Source organism: Pantherophis guttatus, chromosome 4 (genome assembly GCF_059756535.1).
Source record: "Pantherophis guttatus breed Tessera chromosome 4, ASM5975653v1, whole genome shotgun sequence".
Classification (NCBI taxonomy): domain Eukaryota; kingdom Metazoa; phylum Chordata; class Lepidosauria; order Squamata; family Colubridae; genus Pantherophis; species Pantherophis guttatus.
Window position 1 is genome coordinate 42,381,984 of NC_142066.1, and position 15,701 is coordinate 42,397,684.

General features: G+C 40.4%; 1 protein-coding gene across 2 annotated transcripts in view; it reads left to right on the forward strand.

Annotated features, from left to right (window-relative positions):
* Positions 1–14,397, forward strand: part of PRR12 (proline rich 12) — a 36,536-nt gene extending 22,139 nt beyond the window's left edge. Inside the window, exons 6-14 of one of the 2 annotated variants that reach the window (XM_034415381.3) lie at positions 108–460; positions 1,299–1,415; positions 1,869–2,002; positions 2,529–2,989; positions 3,999–4,124; positions 5,351–5,448; positions 7,005–7,133; positions 9,512–9,607; positions 10,785–14,397. In XM_034415381.3, the coding sequence (XP_034271272.1) occupies positions 108–460; positions 1,299–1,415; positions 1,869–2,002; positions 2,529–2,989; positions 3,999–4,124; positions 5,351–5,448; positions 7,005–7,133; positions 9,512–9,607; positions 10,785–10,925 (1,655 nt within the window). In that variant the 3' untranslated portion in view covers positions 10,926–14,397. The remainder of the gene's footprint in view (positions 1–107; positions 461–1,298; positions 1,416–1,868; positions 2,003–2,528; positions 2,990–3,998; positions 4,125–5,350; positions 5,449–7,004; positions 7,134–9,511; positions 9,608–10,784) is intronic. The other variant, XM_087892026.1, reaches the window with a different exon arrangement.
* Positions 14,398–15,701: the final 1,304 nt, after the last annotated feature.

Sequence of the window (15,701 nt, forward strand, 5' to 3'; positions counted from 1 at the left end):
AGTAATCAAAAGAATATCTCCTCAAATTCAAAGGGGTTCCAGAGCCAAAGTATGAATTTCCTTGCTGGATGACTCCTTCCTGTTCTCTACTTTGTTTCCTTTTGTAGATGTGCCACCAGTGGAGGTGAAAGTCCCTAGTCCTACTCCTTCGGTGGAGGCAGATGTCCAACAAGAGCAACCACCTCCACCCATCTCCCCAGCCCCCTCACTCAAGGAGCCTCCCCCAGTGCTTGAAGAGCTACCGCTACCACCACCACCACTACCACCACCACTACCACCACAGGAATCTCCTGAACCCGAAGACCCTGAGGACACACGGCCTCTTCACCTTGCTAAGAAGCAGGAGACGGCAGCCATTTGTGGAGAGACAGATGAAGAGGAGGTGGAGAGTGGTGGGGAGGGGATCTTCCGAGAGCGGGATGAGTTTGTCATACGTGTTGAAGATGTTCAGGCTCTCAGGGTATGTAATGTATCTTGAGCACTGGCATGGGAATGTACATTAAAAGAAACACTTCCAATATTAAAATTGAAAAGTATTGTACTCTTAAGCAGAACTAGATGGCTGGATGTCCTCTATGTTTTTGACTTCCTCTGTTGCTAGCTGAAGTTTGTGCAAAGGATTGTGGGAATTGTAATTCAGAATATTTGGAGCATGCTAGTTGAGAGTTTTGGGTTTGTTTGTTTGTTTGTTTTGCAAACTGGGTTTTTCAAACTCAAACACTAAGTTAAGTGTTGCAGCTCAAAAAATGATTAAGAGAAGAATTTCTCAACATTTAAAGTTTGAGATTCTAAAAATAAAAGAAAACCACAAAAAGTATTTGAAGGAGAGAAAATTGTGTAATTAAAATGGGCAGTTGTAAATGATAATCATTGGAGATCAAACTGAATTTAATCGCACTTCGTTCCCATTGAGATCAGGAACAAAAAATAACCATAATTAAATTCACAGGGTTCTATACATATAGCTTAGTTCTAGATGCAACTTTAAAAGTTCATTTATTTCCCCAAAATTACTTGTAACTCGCCAAAGTTACTTCGCTTTTAAAATGGTACTAGGTGGTTGATGACAACTATTATATCTTCTATATCTATGGACATATGAAGAATCAGATTAGCTCATCACTAATAGCCTCATACAGAAGAATAAATTGTGAAGAAATGCAGTAACTCTGGGAGCTCTTTGTTGTCCTTTCGTGCAATTATTTTCTGCTAGGGAATATTGGCTAGAAGACAGTAGTTGAGCTTATTAGCTATTTAATACTTGACATCATTGTAACTACTCCTTTGTCCTTTTGTAGCTTGCACTTCAGACTGGCCGGGAACCACCTCCAATCTGGCGAGTACAGAAAGCTTTGCTTCAGAAGTTTACACCTGAAATCAAGGATGGGCAGCGTCAATTCTGTGCAACCAGCAATGTGAGTTTCTACTCCATCTACTTAAATAGCATCATATCTCAGGGAAGCCAAAGCTTCAGAGATGAGAGAATTTCACCAACATGATAATGTACGAAACCAGTAAATTAAAGTCAAGCTTTAAGACCTGTTCTCATTCTTTCTTTTGCTCCCCCCTCCCTTTCTCAGTATGCTTCTGCCATGATGGTAGCACAGGGTCAAGCCAAATGCAGAAGTACTTCTGTTTTTTTGGCCTGTTGATAAAAGAATAACTGTTCCCCCCACCCACCCAGTTTTCTTCTTAGGATAGTCAAGTTGAGCAATTAGCTTGATCTATTATTGTGTTGGGTAAAGGACTTTAATTCCAGTTCCACTTGTTCCCTCATTACTTCCAGAAGAAAAGTTACAAGTGGGATGGTTCTCCCTTCCCCTTTCTTTTCTTTATTCAATTCTTTATTTTCCTGCTTCGTCCCTCAGTATCTGGGCTATTTTGGTGATGCCAAGAACCGTTACCAACGACTCTATGTTAAATTCTTGGAGAATATCAACAAGAAAGATTATGTCCGTGTCTGTTCCAAGAAACCCTGGCACCGGCCTCTGCAAGCTGTCAGGTAAAGAATTAGGAAGGTGAACTCATATGAGGGAAGTCCAGTTCCATCTGAGGAACTGTGTGCGTGTATTTGTGTGTAATTAACTAGGTGACTTCCATATAAGAAATTTTTCTGATTTTTTAAGTTCTCTGTTTTTCAATTCTGTTACATCACCTCTCACTTGAAGGTGATTGGCTTCCTTTTCCCTCTTCCAGTTTAGGGGCAAAAGGGTTCAGCCTCTTTTTTTTCTGTTCTGGTTAATCTTAGAGTGGCTGGTAAAGTTAAAGAGGGTGGGACTGGGTGCCTTTACTTCCCTTACCAATTAATGCTTTTCTGGGGATCCTTTCCCTTGGAGCACCCATCATCACCCCGATCCATCTTGAACAGTGAATTAGATAAGGCTGCCTGAACTTTGGTTATGCTTGATATAGTTTCCCAGGGCCCCACTGTTTCACTGATTTATACTATTTCTTTGCCCCCAAACTCTCTTGCTGCAATAAACCTGACCACTCAAGTCAGCTCTTAGTGCTCTGTTTTTCTGGTGCAGGAGACAAAGCCAGCCCAAGGCTTCTACCCCCAAGGTTCCAATGACACCCAAAGTTGAAAAACCCGAGAAGCTGGAAGTCCCGGAGAGAGTTGAGAAACCCGAAAAGCTTATTAAGGCTGAGAAGCTCCCCAAGGCTGCTGAAAAAATGGACAAAACAGAGAAGCCTCCCAAAACGGAGAAAGGGCCTAAGCCAGAAAAGGCCCCCAAGGTGGAGAAGTCTGAAAAGCCCACCAAAGCAGAGAAATTGGCCAAGGCAGAGAAGCCTCCCAGAGTAGAAAAAGTAGAACCTTCTGTGCCTGTGCTGACAAAAGCTGCCCCAGCTGGTGGAGCTTCTAAACCCAAGTCTACGAAGCCGGCCAAGGTGAAAGCTGAACCACCCCCCAAGAAGAGGAAAAAATGGCTCAAGGAAGCAGCATCTTCTTCAGACTCAGATTCCAGCCCTGACCAGCAGAGTGAGGAGGGTGAGTAGAAGGGGAGCGGGGGGAGAGAAACTCCACCAGTTTGATGAGCGTCACAACCAGGCAGTTAAGAAATGAACTGCCAAGAATCTCTGAAGCCTGGAAGGCAAAAAATGTGGCAAAGCTACTGGATCCAAAGGCAGGCATCACACGTAGCACCAGAGTTCCTCAACCTTGGCAGCTTTAAGTTGTGTCGGTAGGAACTCCAGATGTTGGTTGGGAGTTCAGGTTCACACATCTTAAAAGTTACCAAGCTGAGAAACGCTGCATTATACTGTTATGTCTTTCATGGTAGTTTGGTGTGTTGTCTGAATTCAGTTCAATTCATTGAACAGATCAGTGTAGCTAAGCATACTGTGGCTCACTACCATGTGTGTGTGAACGAGATCAAGGAGAAACCGTGAAGTTACAAGGATGGATAATTTAAAGTCCTCTATATGATCCAAATTAGATCCAGCAGTTCCCAGACCATGAGAAGAAAAGAAAAGAGTCCTGGGAGTGGTGTTACAGCCATTTTTAAAAGGCCACTGGTTCTCTGGGAGCCTGAGAAAGGGATTTTATCATTAACCATAAAAGTCAGACTGAGAGAAATTATGGAAGGCTGATAACAGGGAGTAGAAAGAAGGGTTAGGATTAGAGTTAGCCGTGTCTACAGAAGTAAAGGATTATAGGAACCTCTAGAGGAAACAAAGAGATAATGACTTTTCCCTCTCTCCCCCTCCTATTTTTGGTTGTACTGTATGCACTGTATAATCCAGTGCTTCTCAGCCTTGGCAGCTTTAATATATGTAGATGTCCACACCACTCCCAGAATTCCCCAACCAGCATGTTGGCTGGGGAAGTCTGGGAGTTAAAGTCAACACATTTTAAAGTTGTCATGCTTGAGAAAAACTATGTAATACAACCTTAGAGTATTCCCCATTTGTTTGTTTGCTAACCTATTTTGAATCTATTTGAAAAGCAGGGCTACAGATGTCTACCATAATAAAATAATGCTCTATTTCCCATTTAGAGCGTGTGCCCACAGGCCGCATTCTCAATACACGAGCCATGAAGGAGATGTACCGCAGTTACGTGGAAATGCTGGTCAGCACTGCCCTTGATCCGGACATGATACAAGCTCTTGAAGATACAAACGGTGCGCATTCTTGTGTAGAGGTGCTTGGATGAGCTCATAGGCCGGTTTGAAATGCCACTGGCTTTTGTTTTCACAGGCCACTCTTTAGGAACCATGTAGCCCTTCGCTTTGCGGTGTTCGCTCGTTTTTTTTTTCCCCCTTGATTGTGGCTAGCCTTCTGGAAATATAAAAGCTTTTTTGTTCCCTAACTATTCTTGCTTATGAAATTCCTGAGGCTAGAATCAGATGAATATATACAATCTTGTTCTAGCTTTGCCATTGGAAGAACTAGAAATATACTGGTTTTTTTTTTTTAAGTACCCTGTTTCTCCCAAAATAAGACATCCCCTGATAATAAGCCCAATCAGGCTTTTGACCACATGGCAATAAGGCCAAGCGCTTATTTCAGGGTTCAAAAAAATATAAGATAGAGTCTTATTTTTGGAGAAACACAGTATAAACATCTCCACATTCTTTTTAAGATGCGTGATTTGCAAAATGCCGTATAACTCCCCAGCTTTGGTTGGTTGTGACTAGGGAACGCCACTGAATGTTTCATTATACTCCTTTCTGGCAGTCATTTGTATTACACAAAGATATGAAGAGCTGGTTGGAGGAGGGGTTCTCAAATTTTGTAATCCCACAGCCTTTAAAATGAGAAATGAAATAATGTGTAAAACTAAATAAAAAGTAAATAATAAAGAAAACTCTAGTTGTAATTGGCAGATGTTTTTGACAGATGTCAAGAGCTTTGGGTTAAACCATTGTTCAAAAAGCTCTCTGGTGTTCTGTTCCTTGCTTTGCATATGCAAATTTTTATGCTTCTCCAGGGGAAGCAGGAATGAGTTTTAACAGTGCTTCAGTTTTGCCTGCCGAAGCCTAATAAACCCCCCTCCTCCCAAAAAGTGCTTCTCCTCTGAACTGTTTTCTTGGGTCTAGAGTAGTCCTTTATCAAGTGCTTATTCATAACATGTAGCATTTTGAAAAATCTGGTCCTGCCTGAAAAATTCCAACTTCTTCAAAAAAAAACAACAAAAAAAAAACAGTGGCATTTGAAGCCTTGTTATCTTCCTTTCACTTGCTTGTCTAGAACTCAGTCCATTGCAGCTGGGTTTCCTTAGTGCAGGACACTGGCTGCCATGTCCTGCATTGCAGATTTCCTGTCCCTGCCCATCCTGGATGCTTTTTTTTCTTTTTCTTTTTTTTTTTTGTGACCTTTGCCATCTGTTTTGACAATCCTATCCCAGATGAACTTTATCTCCCGCCCATGAGGAAAATTGATGGGATTTTGAATGATCATAAGAAAAAGGTGCTGAAGAGAGTGTCCCTGAATCCATCACTACAGGTACGAAAAGAGGGCAAGTAGACTCTGCTGTTCCCCAAAGAATGGTTTTTGAAAAAAGGGTATTTAAGTATATATTTTGCTTTATTGCCAAGGTTTGGCTCATGTATTTCCTTCTCATTTGCCTTCATAACAACAATGGGGAGCAGGGAGAGGCCTTGAAGACCAAAACATTTGTAACATATTCAGGAAGGTTAAGAATCCAAGCCCTTGACTAGCAGCCCAGATGGACTGTTGAATCCTGTTCTATATATAATTATGAAAATCACGCTTAAAATGAGATTCAAAGCTGCCTTGGACATTTCAGTTGTCCTAGCTATCTAAATGGCTCTGCAGTGTGACCTTCAGTTCATGTATCGGCAGCTTTTTCAGGTGGGGTTGATAGTACTCAATCATATATGTTGCAGGCATGCCAGAAATTTACATTGGCATTTTTTAAGAAATGGGAGTGAAATCTCTCTTAATTCCTTCATTGCACAAAATTTCAGTGATTTTATCTTACAAAAATCTCAATACTGAATTTTACCTCATGAATTTTAGCCATATTAGGGAGCAGGTGTATTTTATTTTGAAGGTCTATTGATGGTATGTAGAATTACTTTGCTGGCCAGTTCTTTAATATTTTTTATTTAAAGTGTACTTTTAGCCATAGAGATTTGTACAAGATTTCACCATAAACAGGAGAGATTGATTAATCCATCTTTTTTGTGTGTATTAGCAATACATAGTGAAAGTCATCTTTAACTTTGCATGTTTCATATTGGGAGGGTGATTTATACATTTGGTCCTCATTTAGCAACTGCTGCAGTTACTGACAGTTATAAAACTTTACAACCAGTCGTCACATTTATGACCTTTGCAAGTCTGTAAAGCAAAGGAAAGATGAAATAATCTCATAATCATAGGTTTCACTTAGCAATTGTGTTGCTTCTCAAGTTGGCAGTCCCAATTGTGGTTGCTAAATGAGAGCTACCTGTATGTCTTGTTGGAATGATCAGAAAAGTAAAACTAAAGGGTCTTTTTTCTATTTTTTTTAACATGAGACATCCTATCCTGAGCTGGCTAAGAAAAGCCATTTCTCCCCATTCTGCTTAAAACAGTTTGTGAAACAAGAAAACAAATAAAATCTTCAAATACAGAGGAAAAACAGGTTTCTTTGGTGTCACTTTGCCCAGTGCATATTGGACTAAGAGCATTACATGATTTTACAGGATCTCATATTATGGGTGGCTGCTTAAATAACCTATAGTTCGATTTTTCTAGTAAATGAGCATTCTGTTTAATAATGATGCTCTTGTCTGTTTCACAGAAAGTCCTACATCATATATAGAGTGGAAGTTCTCCCTTTACCTCTAATTTGTTGCCTCTGAAGTCTTTTTAATGGCTGTTCCCAGCTCTATTATTTGAGGATGCCCCCATTTCTATACATATATTTAAATATAGGATTTGTCTAAAATCTTGGGCTTTTGTAACAACAGAAAATGGAAATAAATGACCCAACATCTGGAAATTGTGAAGACACTGCTTCTTCTCACACATTTATTTTCTTCCCCATTCAGGAGGCACTCCACATGTTCCCCCAACTCCATGCCGAGACATGTGATACCACAGTTAAGTTGCGCCCGGCTGGTGAACCTTACAACCGCAAGACTCTCAACAAACTCAAGAAGAATGTATCCAAACCGCAGGTAAGAGTTGCAGATGAAGATGGTGGCCAGGCTCTGGTAAACATACTCATTTGCATTGATTACTTTTATCTCTCTTTTCCATCAGAGAGGTCAACGTAAGAAAAGTTGTGCTCCTACTCATCTTCTTTATACTGACAAATTGCAAGAGTGAAAAATAGATCCATAGGGCAGTAATGAGAATTTCATGACTGAGGAGTGATTGCTGTCAGTTTTTTTGCAGTGGTCCACACAAGAAGGACACCAACCAGACATAACTGTATTTGACACCATCTTGTTTAGCTTCACCTGTCTTCTGTTGAATTTAGGCAATCAACTATTTTTCTGGAGCTTGAGTACCAAGAAACAAGAAAACATTCTGAAAGTGCTTCATTCCAAAAAGATATTTTCTAACAGTTTGCGGGGGGAAATGGAACGTTGTCACATGACTATGGTATAAGTGCTGATTACTATTGCAAGCACTGTTTCCTGAGATTGTCCTAAGAAGGAAGGCTGGAACTATTGAATACAATCTTGTCTGAGGCCCAATTCCATCAGACGGTCCATGATATCAAAAGCCCCTAAGAGAACAATTAAAAATTAACTTCATCTCACACCTAATTCCTGCAGTAAATCATCTCCCTAGATAATTGCAAAGGTCTCAGGTCTTCATCTTAACTGAAAACCTGATTGAAAGTAGGGACTAGAGACATGAGGAAACTGAGTCTTTTTTTACTAAGTGTTAAACATATTTTAGCAACTGATTGATTGATTATATGTCATCAAATTATTTTCCAACTCCTAATGACTGCGTATATAGATCTTCACCATGATGAAGATCCCTAAGTTGTGTTTTTTTAGTCTCCCCATAATGCACTCATCACCACTGTAACTGAATCCATCTACCTTGGTGCTGGTCATCCTTTTCTTCTCTTTCATTCCATCCTTTTCTTTCATTCCACCTTTCCCAGAATTAGAGCTTTTTCCAGAAAGCTGGCTCTTCACATGTGTCTGAAGTAGAATAATTTGAGTTTGGTCATTTGAGTGAGAAATCAGGTTGATTCCATCAGTTTGCTTTCTTGGCTATCCACAATATTCTCAGGAGTCTTTTCCAACACCAAAGTTCAAAGTATCAATATTCTTCTTACACAATTTTTTTTAAAGACCAACTTTTGCTTCCACATGACTTCCCCAACTCTGTTCTTTAATAAGTCACTGCTGCATTTGAATATCTTTTCCAAGACCTTCATTGGTGTTCTACCAAGTACTTGACTGGGTTGTATTTCTTGATTGCTTTATTTTTTACTGTCAATGATTAATCTTAAAAGGCAAAAGCTATCCACGATTTTGATAATTTCCTTGTCAGTTCTGAGGCTGATTGATCTACTTATCATTAATTTCATCTTCTTTATATTTAATTTTAATCCTATTTCTTTTACTGTGCTTTTTCACTATTCACATTGGGACACAGATCCTTTGCACTTAGGCTAACAAGGTGATGTCCGTAGCATAGTGCAAGTTATTGACATTTCTTTCTCCAGCTTTAAAACAATGCTCATCTACTGTGAATTCCTTTAATATATACTCAGCATAAAGGTTAAATAAATAAAGGGAGAGTATGCAATCTTGTCAAATTCCTTTATCAACTTAGAGCCAGTCTATTTCACCATGTTCTATCTATACCTTTGAGACGCCTCTCTCTTGCCCTGTGTTGCATTAATCTCCACTCCAGCGTCCTGTGCCTCCTTATCTCCCTTCCATCACTGTCCTCTTGACTGACCTGCAACCCATTGCCACTGCTACCCTTGCTGGTCCCCGCTAGCGCCAACTGACCTTCACTGTCGTCTTCTTTCACTGTTGCTAAGGTGCACCCAGCCAATGTTGCTGATGGTCCTTCCAAGAGGCTGCCACAATACCATGAGACTTTGGGCATGCCTTGTTAACTGTGGAAGGAAGCTGAGGGTAGTGTGGGGTGGCAGGATGGCACAATGCAGGGGAAGCGAAAGGGCAGAGATTGGGGCGGAGGGGGTTTATAGATAGGGAAAAGTTGAAACATTGTAAAATTGACTTTACAATGGCATTTTCATCCATACCTCTGTATCTGGCATTCTGAAATAGCATTGTCCATTAAAGATCTGATTCTGTGGCTTCATTCCCCTTCATAGAAAGACCAGGCCCATTGATTTGCCCTATGGGTCCGTGCAACAGGCATCAAAGGATTTTAACTTTGTTAGTTTAATAAAGGCTGAAAAGAAAAGATGAGGACAGGTAAAAACGTTGTAGATTTTTTAAAACTTAATCATTGAGATAAAATATTGAATATGAGATGTAGAAGTTCATGGCTAATATAAAGTTGCTGATAAATGTGGTTTCCCTTCACTCTTTGTCCTTATTGCTGACAGGAATTCAATGTGGAAGTGGAGAAGTCCTTTTTCTATACTCTGTACCATTCCCTTCACCACTACAAATACCACACCTTTCTGCGTTGTAAAGATGAGGTAAGTAAAGCCCTAAGTAAATCCCATTTGGGTTTGCAAGTTGTTTGTTAGATTTATATCCTGTCTTTTCATCCAGGAGCTCAAGACAAGCATGTATAGGTCTGCTTTCTCCCATTTTTTTCCACAACAACTCTGGGAGGTAGGTGTTGCTGAGGAAGAGTGCATGACCAAAAGTATGATTTGGTCATACTTCTTGTCAGTGCCAGTGGTGTTCAAGTGATACTCCAAATGTTTTGTGATTGTACCCAGGATGCCTATTACTACTGGGACTATCTTTGCTCACTTTTGCCACAGTTGTTCTACTTCTGTTTGAAGGTCTTTGTATTTTTTTATTTTCTCCAGTTTTTTTCCCTTTCTATTCCGCTGTCTCCAGAATAGGTACTACAGCATCCACTATTTAGACTATTTTGTGTTTATTATCAATGGGTGTTAAGTCTGGAGTATTACTGGCTGGTGCTTATCTGTATTGATTTCTGATGTCCCAGAGCACTTTAGCTTCTTCGTTTTATTATTATGGCTCATCTTGCAGTAAATCAGATATGGTAATTAAAAGAAACATGACATTTTTGCCCACCCAACCTTCTCAAGGGCTTGGATGGGGGAGGCACATGTTGTTTAATGGTGTTAAAGGTATCATGGCACAAACTAAGCTCTTCCAAGTAAAGCTGCCTTTTGTAATTGATTGATGTTGATTTTATTAAGGCTAATAGTGGTCAGCGTCACCTAATTTTAACTGACTCTCAGTGGCTCACAACAATAGAATAAAACAAAATAGGGGGGAAAAAGACTAAAACAAATACAAAAATAAATTAAAAATAACTACAATATGGATGTTCTTAAATGAAGAAATCTTCCTCTAAATCTCCAACACTAATATGTAGAAGTGTTATGTTGGAGCTGCAGTTTGTGAAAACCATTCAAATTACAAATTGTAGTGCTGCGTTTAAAAAGTCTCAGTCTTTAGTATTGTTTTGATTAGTCTCGGCGTCAAAGACAGACTAATCAATTATGGCTCTTTCCAGAAAGATACAAGCAGTTTCTACATATTAGAGATGGCATTGTAAAGAAAAAATCCTTCATTTAAGAAAATCCATATTGTGGTATTTTGTTTTGTTTTTTTTAAGCTAGTTTGGTATTTCATGGCTAATTTTTCAACCTTTTCATTTCTCTTTTCTAGACAACGGCAATTGAGGGTCAAGACGAAGATTTGGGCCAGGAGGAGGTGGTGCAGCAGTGCATGCGCAACCAGCCATGGTTGGAGAAACTCTTTGACTCCTTCAGCGAGTTGCTGACTCAGGCACAAAGCAAATGTGCATGACACGGTCATCAGAGCTACGCCCCAGGAGGGGCCGCCTAACGCCTGCCCCTCTGCAGAGCCAGAGCAGGAAGTGGGGAGAGGAAAGTCGAGGGGTATCATTACAGGCAACGAGTTCAGACTCAGCTCACACCACCACCACCCCCCCTTCTCCTTGGGGGTTTCTCTTTTTCCTTAAACAGGACATGGGACAAGCCTCTGCTATGGTGGTGGAGGGTGGAGGTTTGCTATGGCAGACAGGACATGTTGAAGAGGGTTCTCATCAAATAATTGGATGGTTGGAACACCCTTTTCCCTTTTGCCCTGGCTGTACAGAGAAATATTATTTATATATATAAATGTATAAATATCTAATTGAACAGCCTTGCTCCCTGCTCAGGGGGGATTGAGAATAGGGGAAACTCATCGGAAAGTCATAGGAATGGGTGGTGTGGTGTGATTTAGAGCCGAAAGGCTTCTCGGTTTCTCACCATGGAGTGAGCTGACAGTAGTGAGATTGGTGAAAAGAGAAGGACCAGGTTCTCCTGGGGTTCTACCCTCCATCTCTTCCATCAAGAACTTTTCTTCTCCTTAGGGAGAGTTGAGAATTGAGCGTGGGGAGGTGGTGCATTGGCCACCCTTTACACAGTGTCTAGCTTCTTTTATCCATGGTCTGATCAGGAAGTATGACCCCTGTTCTCCAACAACTCTAATCCCATCTCTGCCAAATAACTGTTGTTTGGAGTGAAGGGAAGCCATCCATCCGTACACTAATAGCAATCACTTCTATTTTTGCTTCTAATAGGAATATTTATTGCCAAGCTCCTTGTTCCCAATCATAATTGGTAGCACCAATTTTCTCTCTTTCTGGAGAAACCTCCCTTTCTTTCTCTCCCTCCCTCCCTTTGTGTATTCATGGGACAATTGCCGCTGGAGGATTCACTTTTTTTGCCATTGAATTGGGAATTCTAGCTCATTTGGGTATGTGGAACTTCCCCTATACTTTCTGAATAGAGAGCAGTATATGGGCAGGGGAGAGCCTTGTGACATCCAAAGCAACCTGCCGAGATTGTAGCAAAACTTCTGAAATTCCCCTCACTTCCCCCAGATTTCACAATTAGCCCCCCTTGAATCATGGGAGGAATTGTATAAAGGACTTTAGATAAGTCCCTTCTCCAGTGGTAGATCTGCACTTCTGTGAGGGAGGGATAATTTGTTTTTTTAATTTTTCCCCATTCTCCCCATATTACAGTGTCTGAGAAGGCAGGATTCTGCTCCCCCCTCCCTGCACCTGTATATACTGTATAGGATAAAAAAAAAAGTCTATGTATCATATTGTATTTGACTAACTTGAACTTAATGATGCGCAGGAGTTTCTCTTTCTCTCTCTCTCTCCTTTCACCTGTAGCTGTGATGTTCTTGGTTTCGACTGAAACTTTCATTAGGAGGTTGTTAATTTTTTTTAATCATTGTTGTTGTTACTGAGGGGGGGAGGGAAATTTTATGTCCCCCACCCCAATCTGCCTCAAAAACAAAGCTCCCTCTCCAACGCTAAACTGAAACGATAAAATAAACTCTAATGAGCCAGAGGATGAAGATCTTGTCTTAATTGCCCTTTCTTCAACTCCCAAGTGGGCTCTCCATCCCTCAACCAGCTATCCATTATCTTATGTGTGTCTGTCCTGCCCCCACCCCCAGTAATCTTTCCCATTACAGATACTCCTCGACTAACGACCACAGTTCAGCCCAAAATTTCTGTTGCTAAGCAAGGCAGTCTTAAGTGAATTGTGCCCCATGTTATGAATTTTTTTTGCCACAATTGTTAAGCGAATCAGTGCAGTTGTTAAATGAATCATGTGGTCGTTAAGCAAATCTGAATTCCCCCTTTGACTTGCTTGTTGGAAGCCAGCTGAAAAGGTTACCAATGGTGTTCACATGCCTCCCTGGGACAGTGCAATTGTCATAAATGCATGCCAGTTGCCAAGTGCCTGAATTTTCATCACGTGACCATGGAGATCCTACAACAGTCATAAGTGAAAAACTGTCATAAGTCTTTTTTTTTTCAGTGCCGTTGCAACTTTGAACGGCCAGTAAATGAATTGTTGTAAATCAAGGACTACCTGTACATCAAGCACACACTTTGGCCAACCATTAGCATTCTTCACCCCAGATCTTCCTCTAACCTCCCAAAGCAATCCCTTACTTGAATGTAGATCTTCCTTTGTCAGATTCCCGTCTTTTTGCTAAAGTCTACCTCATTCTTCCTCCATTGCTGTTTCTCCCTCTTTCACACCTAGAGTCATGTCTTTGAGGTGGGCGGCTGTATAAATTTGAATGAATGAATGAATTTGCCTTCCCCCTCCCCTCCCCCCCATCAAGTCATCCTTTATTCCTAGCCCATCTCTAGAGCTGTGTTCCTCCTTCATCACTAAACATTCCTCCATTTGAATTGTCCTGTTCTTAGAAGAACTTTGATCTTTCCAAAACTTGCTATTTCTTTCTGCCAACCCAAACTTCAACAGAAGTTACGGAAATTGCTCCAGTATTCTCATCATAAAGACCTACTTCAAACAAATCTCTCCCTGGATCAGCAAACACAGAAATGTACTAAGACCTGTTTGGTTGCTTAGGTCAGAGTCTCCAATGTATGTATTCAGATACCGTTGGCTCTCATTTTGCCTCCTCCTCCCTACCTTATTTATTGTGGATGAAAAGGCAAGGTTGGCATGTGTGTATGTAAGTATGCACGGTTGAGGGGGAAGATGGAAGATGAAATCTGGTAAATGTGCCCTAAGCAAAGATTTTAAACGGGAGGGTAGCCTGGTTTGAGTATTTTGAACCTTGCAATTCAGATTTTTTTTAAAGCCATCTTTCCCTGATAGACCAGGTTATTGGTAGCTGTTGGCCTTAGAAGTGATGAATTGTGACAGATAGCCGAGTGTGGAAATGGGGTTAGCTGAACAGGGGTTTGGGGAAATGAGAGTAGAGTTGGGGGAATCTTTCATATTAATTTTAGAGGGACCTAGAGCCTTGGCACTTCTTGGGACAAAACACTTGCACCATCAATTCCATGCAGAACCTTGCTAAACCATCGCTTCCAGTTGGAGGGACAGAGTAGCCAAACTTGAGCTCTCAAAATTGGATAGGCCCAGCTCTGAGTTGATCAAGGACAAGGACAAAGACACACACAGAGAGACATGTACAGCTCAATTTCCTGTGACAAAAAGAGACTTTCCTCCTCCGCCACCTACCCTTATATTTGGATCTTGAAAGGCCCCCTTTTTTACGACGTGTATTTCTGTGTATCTTGTTCGCGCCTCAAGGGTATTGTTCTGAGATATGGGATTTGTGTTCTGTATTATTGGATGTTCCTATATATTTTTATTGTTTATTATTAGTGTCTGAGACGTTTTTTTCTCTCAATATGTAAAACTCACATTGTATACTGTGTACACAACAAAATGACAAAAAAACACTTTTCTTTGCAAAAATCAAATGCCTGAAGCAGAGTTTTGTTCATTTGGTTGAGACTTGGGTGGCCATGGGAAAAAGAAGGGCAGTAGTGTTCTAAAATAATGATGGGGGAAACCTGTCTGTTTTTCCCATTGAAGCATGAAACACTGGCTCTTGGTCTCAACATCTGGATGGTCTCATCCAATATTCTGAAGTTTACACAATCTCTTCTTAATTTTTTCCTCCTCTGCAATCCTTAAAGGGTATTAGAAACATTATTCCTGGCTCTACTTTCTATTCACTGGACTTTCCTATCGGATGGAAGATTAACCATATCACCTTATCAGAGGTGCACCTGCCATGCAGAATAGCAGTGCCGTTTTAGTTGTTAGTTGTGAAGTCATGTCCAACCCATCACGACCCCATGGACAATGTTCCTCCAGGCCTTCCTATCCTCTACCATCCTCTCGAGTCCATTTAAGTCCATTTTAGTTACAAACTAAAATGCCCCTATGTGGCACAGAGACAATCTTTCCAATAATGTTAACAAAACATCAAAGTTTCTTTGATCATCTTTTATGTATTTTCTATTGGTACCATTCTATCTGTGTATTTTCTGTTGGTCAATTTCAAAGGCACTTCTCATTGGTCAGAATCTGTTTCAATATTCTATTGCCAGTGGTAGCTTCATGGATACTTTGTATACAGGTAGTCCTCGACTTATAACTGGTTGCATAATGAGTTTGTTTAAAGTTACGACAGATCTCCCCCAAAAACCTACTTATGCCCTTTTTTTTCAAAATTGTGATGGCCGCAACTCTGCTGCTCGGTATGGTCACTTGAACACATTTTATCTATTTGGCAGCCAGCTCACTTTTGCAGCCTTTTGCAGTATCCTGCAGTCATATGACTGCAATTTGTAACATTTTTTGCCGGTTTCTGGCATTTCCAGTTTCACATGAAAATCACCCATTGGAAAAATAAGTGATTCACTTAACAATAGGAGTATTACTTAATGACTATAGCAAAAAACATTGAAAAATTAGGTCCAGTCACATGATGCCTTAATATACTGTTTTTTCTCAATATGTAAAATTCACATTGTGAACTCTACACAAGTCAAAATGACCTTATGTAGCTTCTACACAACTCCACTAATAAGATGCCAATTGATCATTGCTCAAGAAAATCTAAGATTTGTAAAGCTTATATTAGAAACTTGTTCCAGATTGCAGAAAGCATTTTTTTATCTGGGAAAAATTACAGTTTTATAATTATATCTCCAGGGCTATCATAAATCACTAAACACTAATACTGAACTTCCAGAATGATTAGTAAAGAACACAT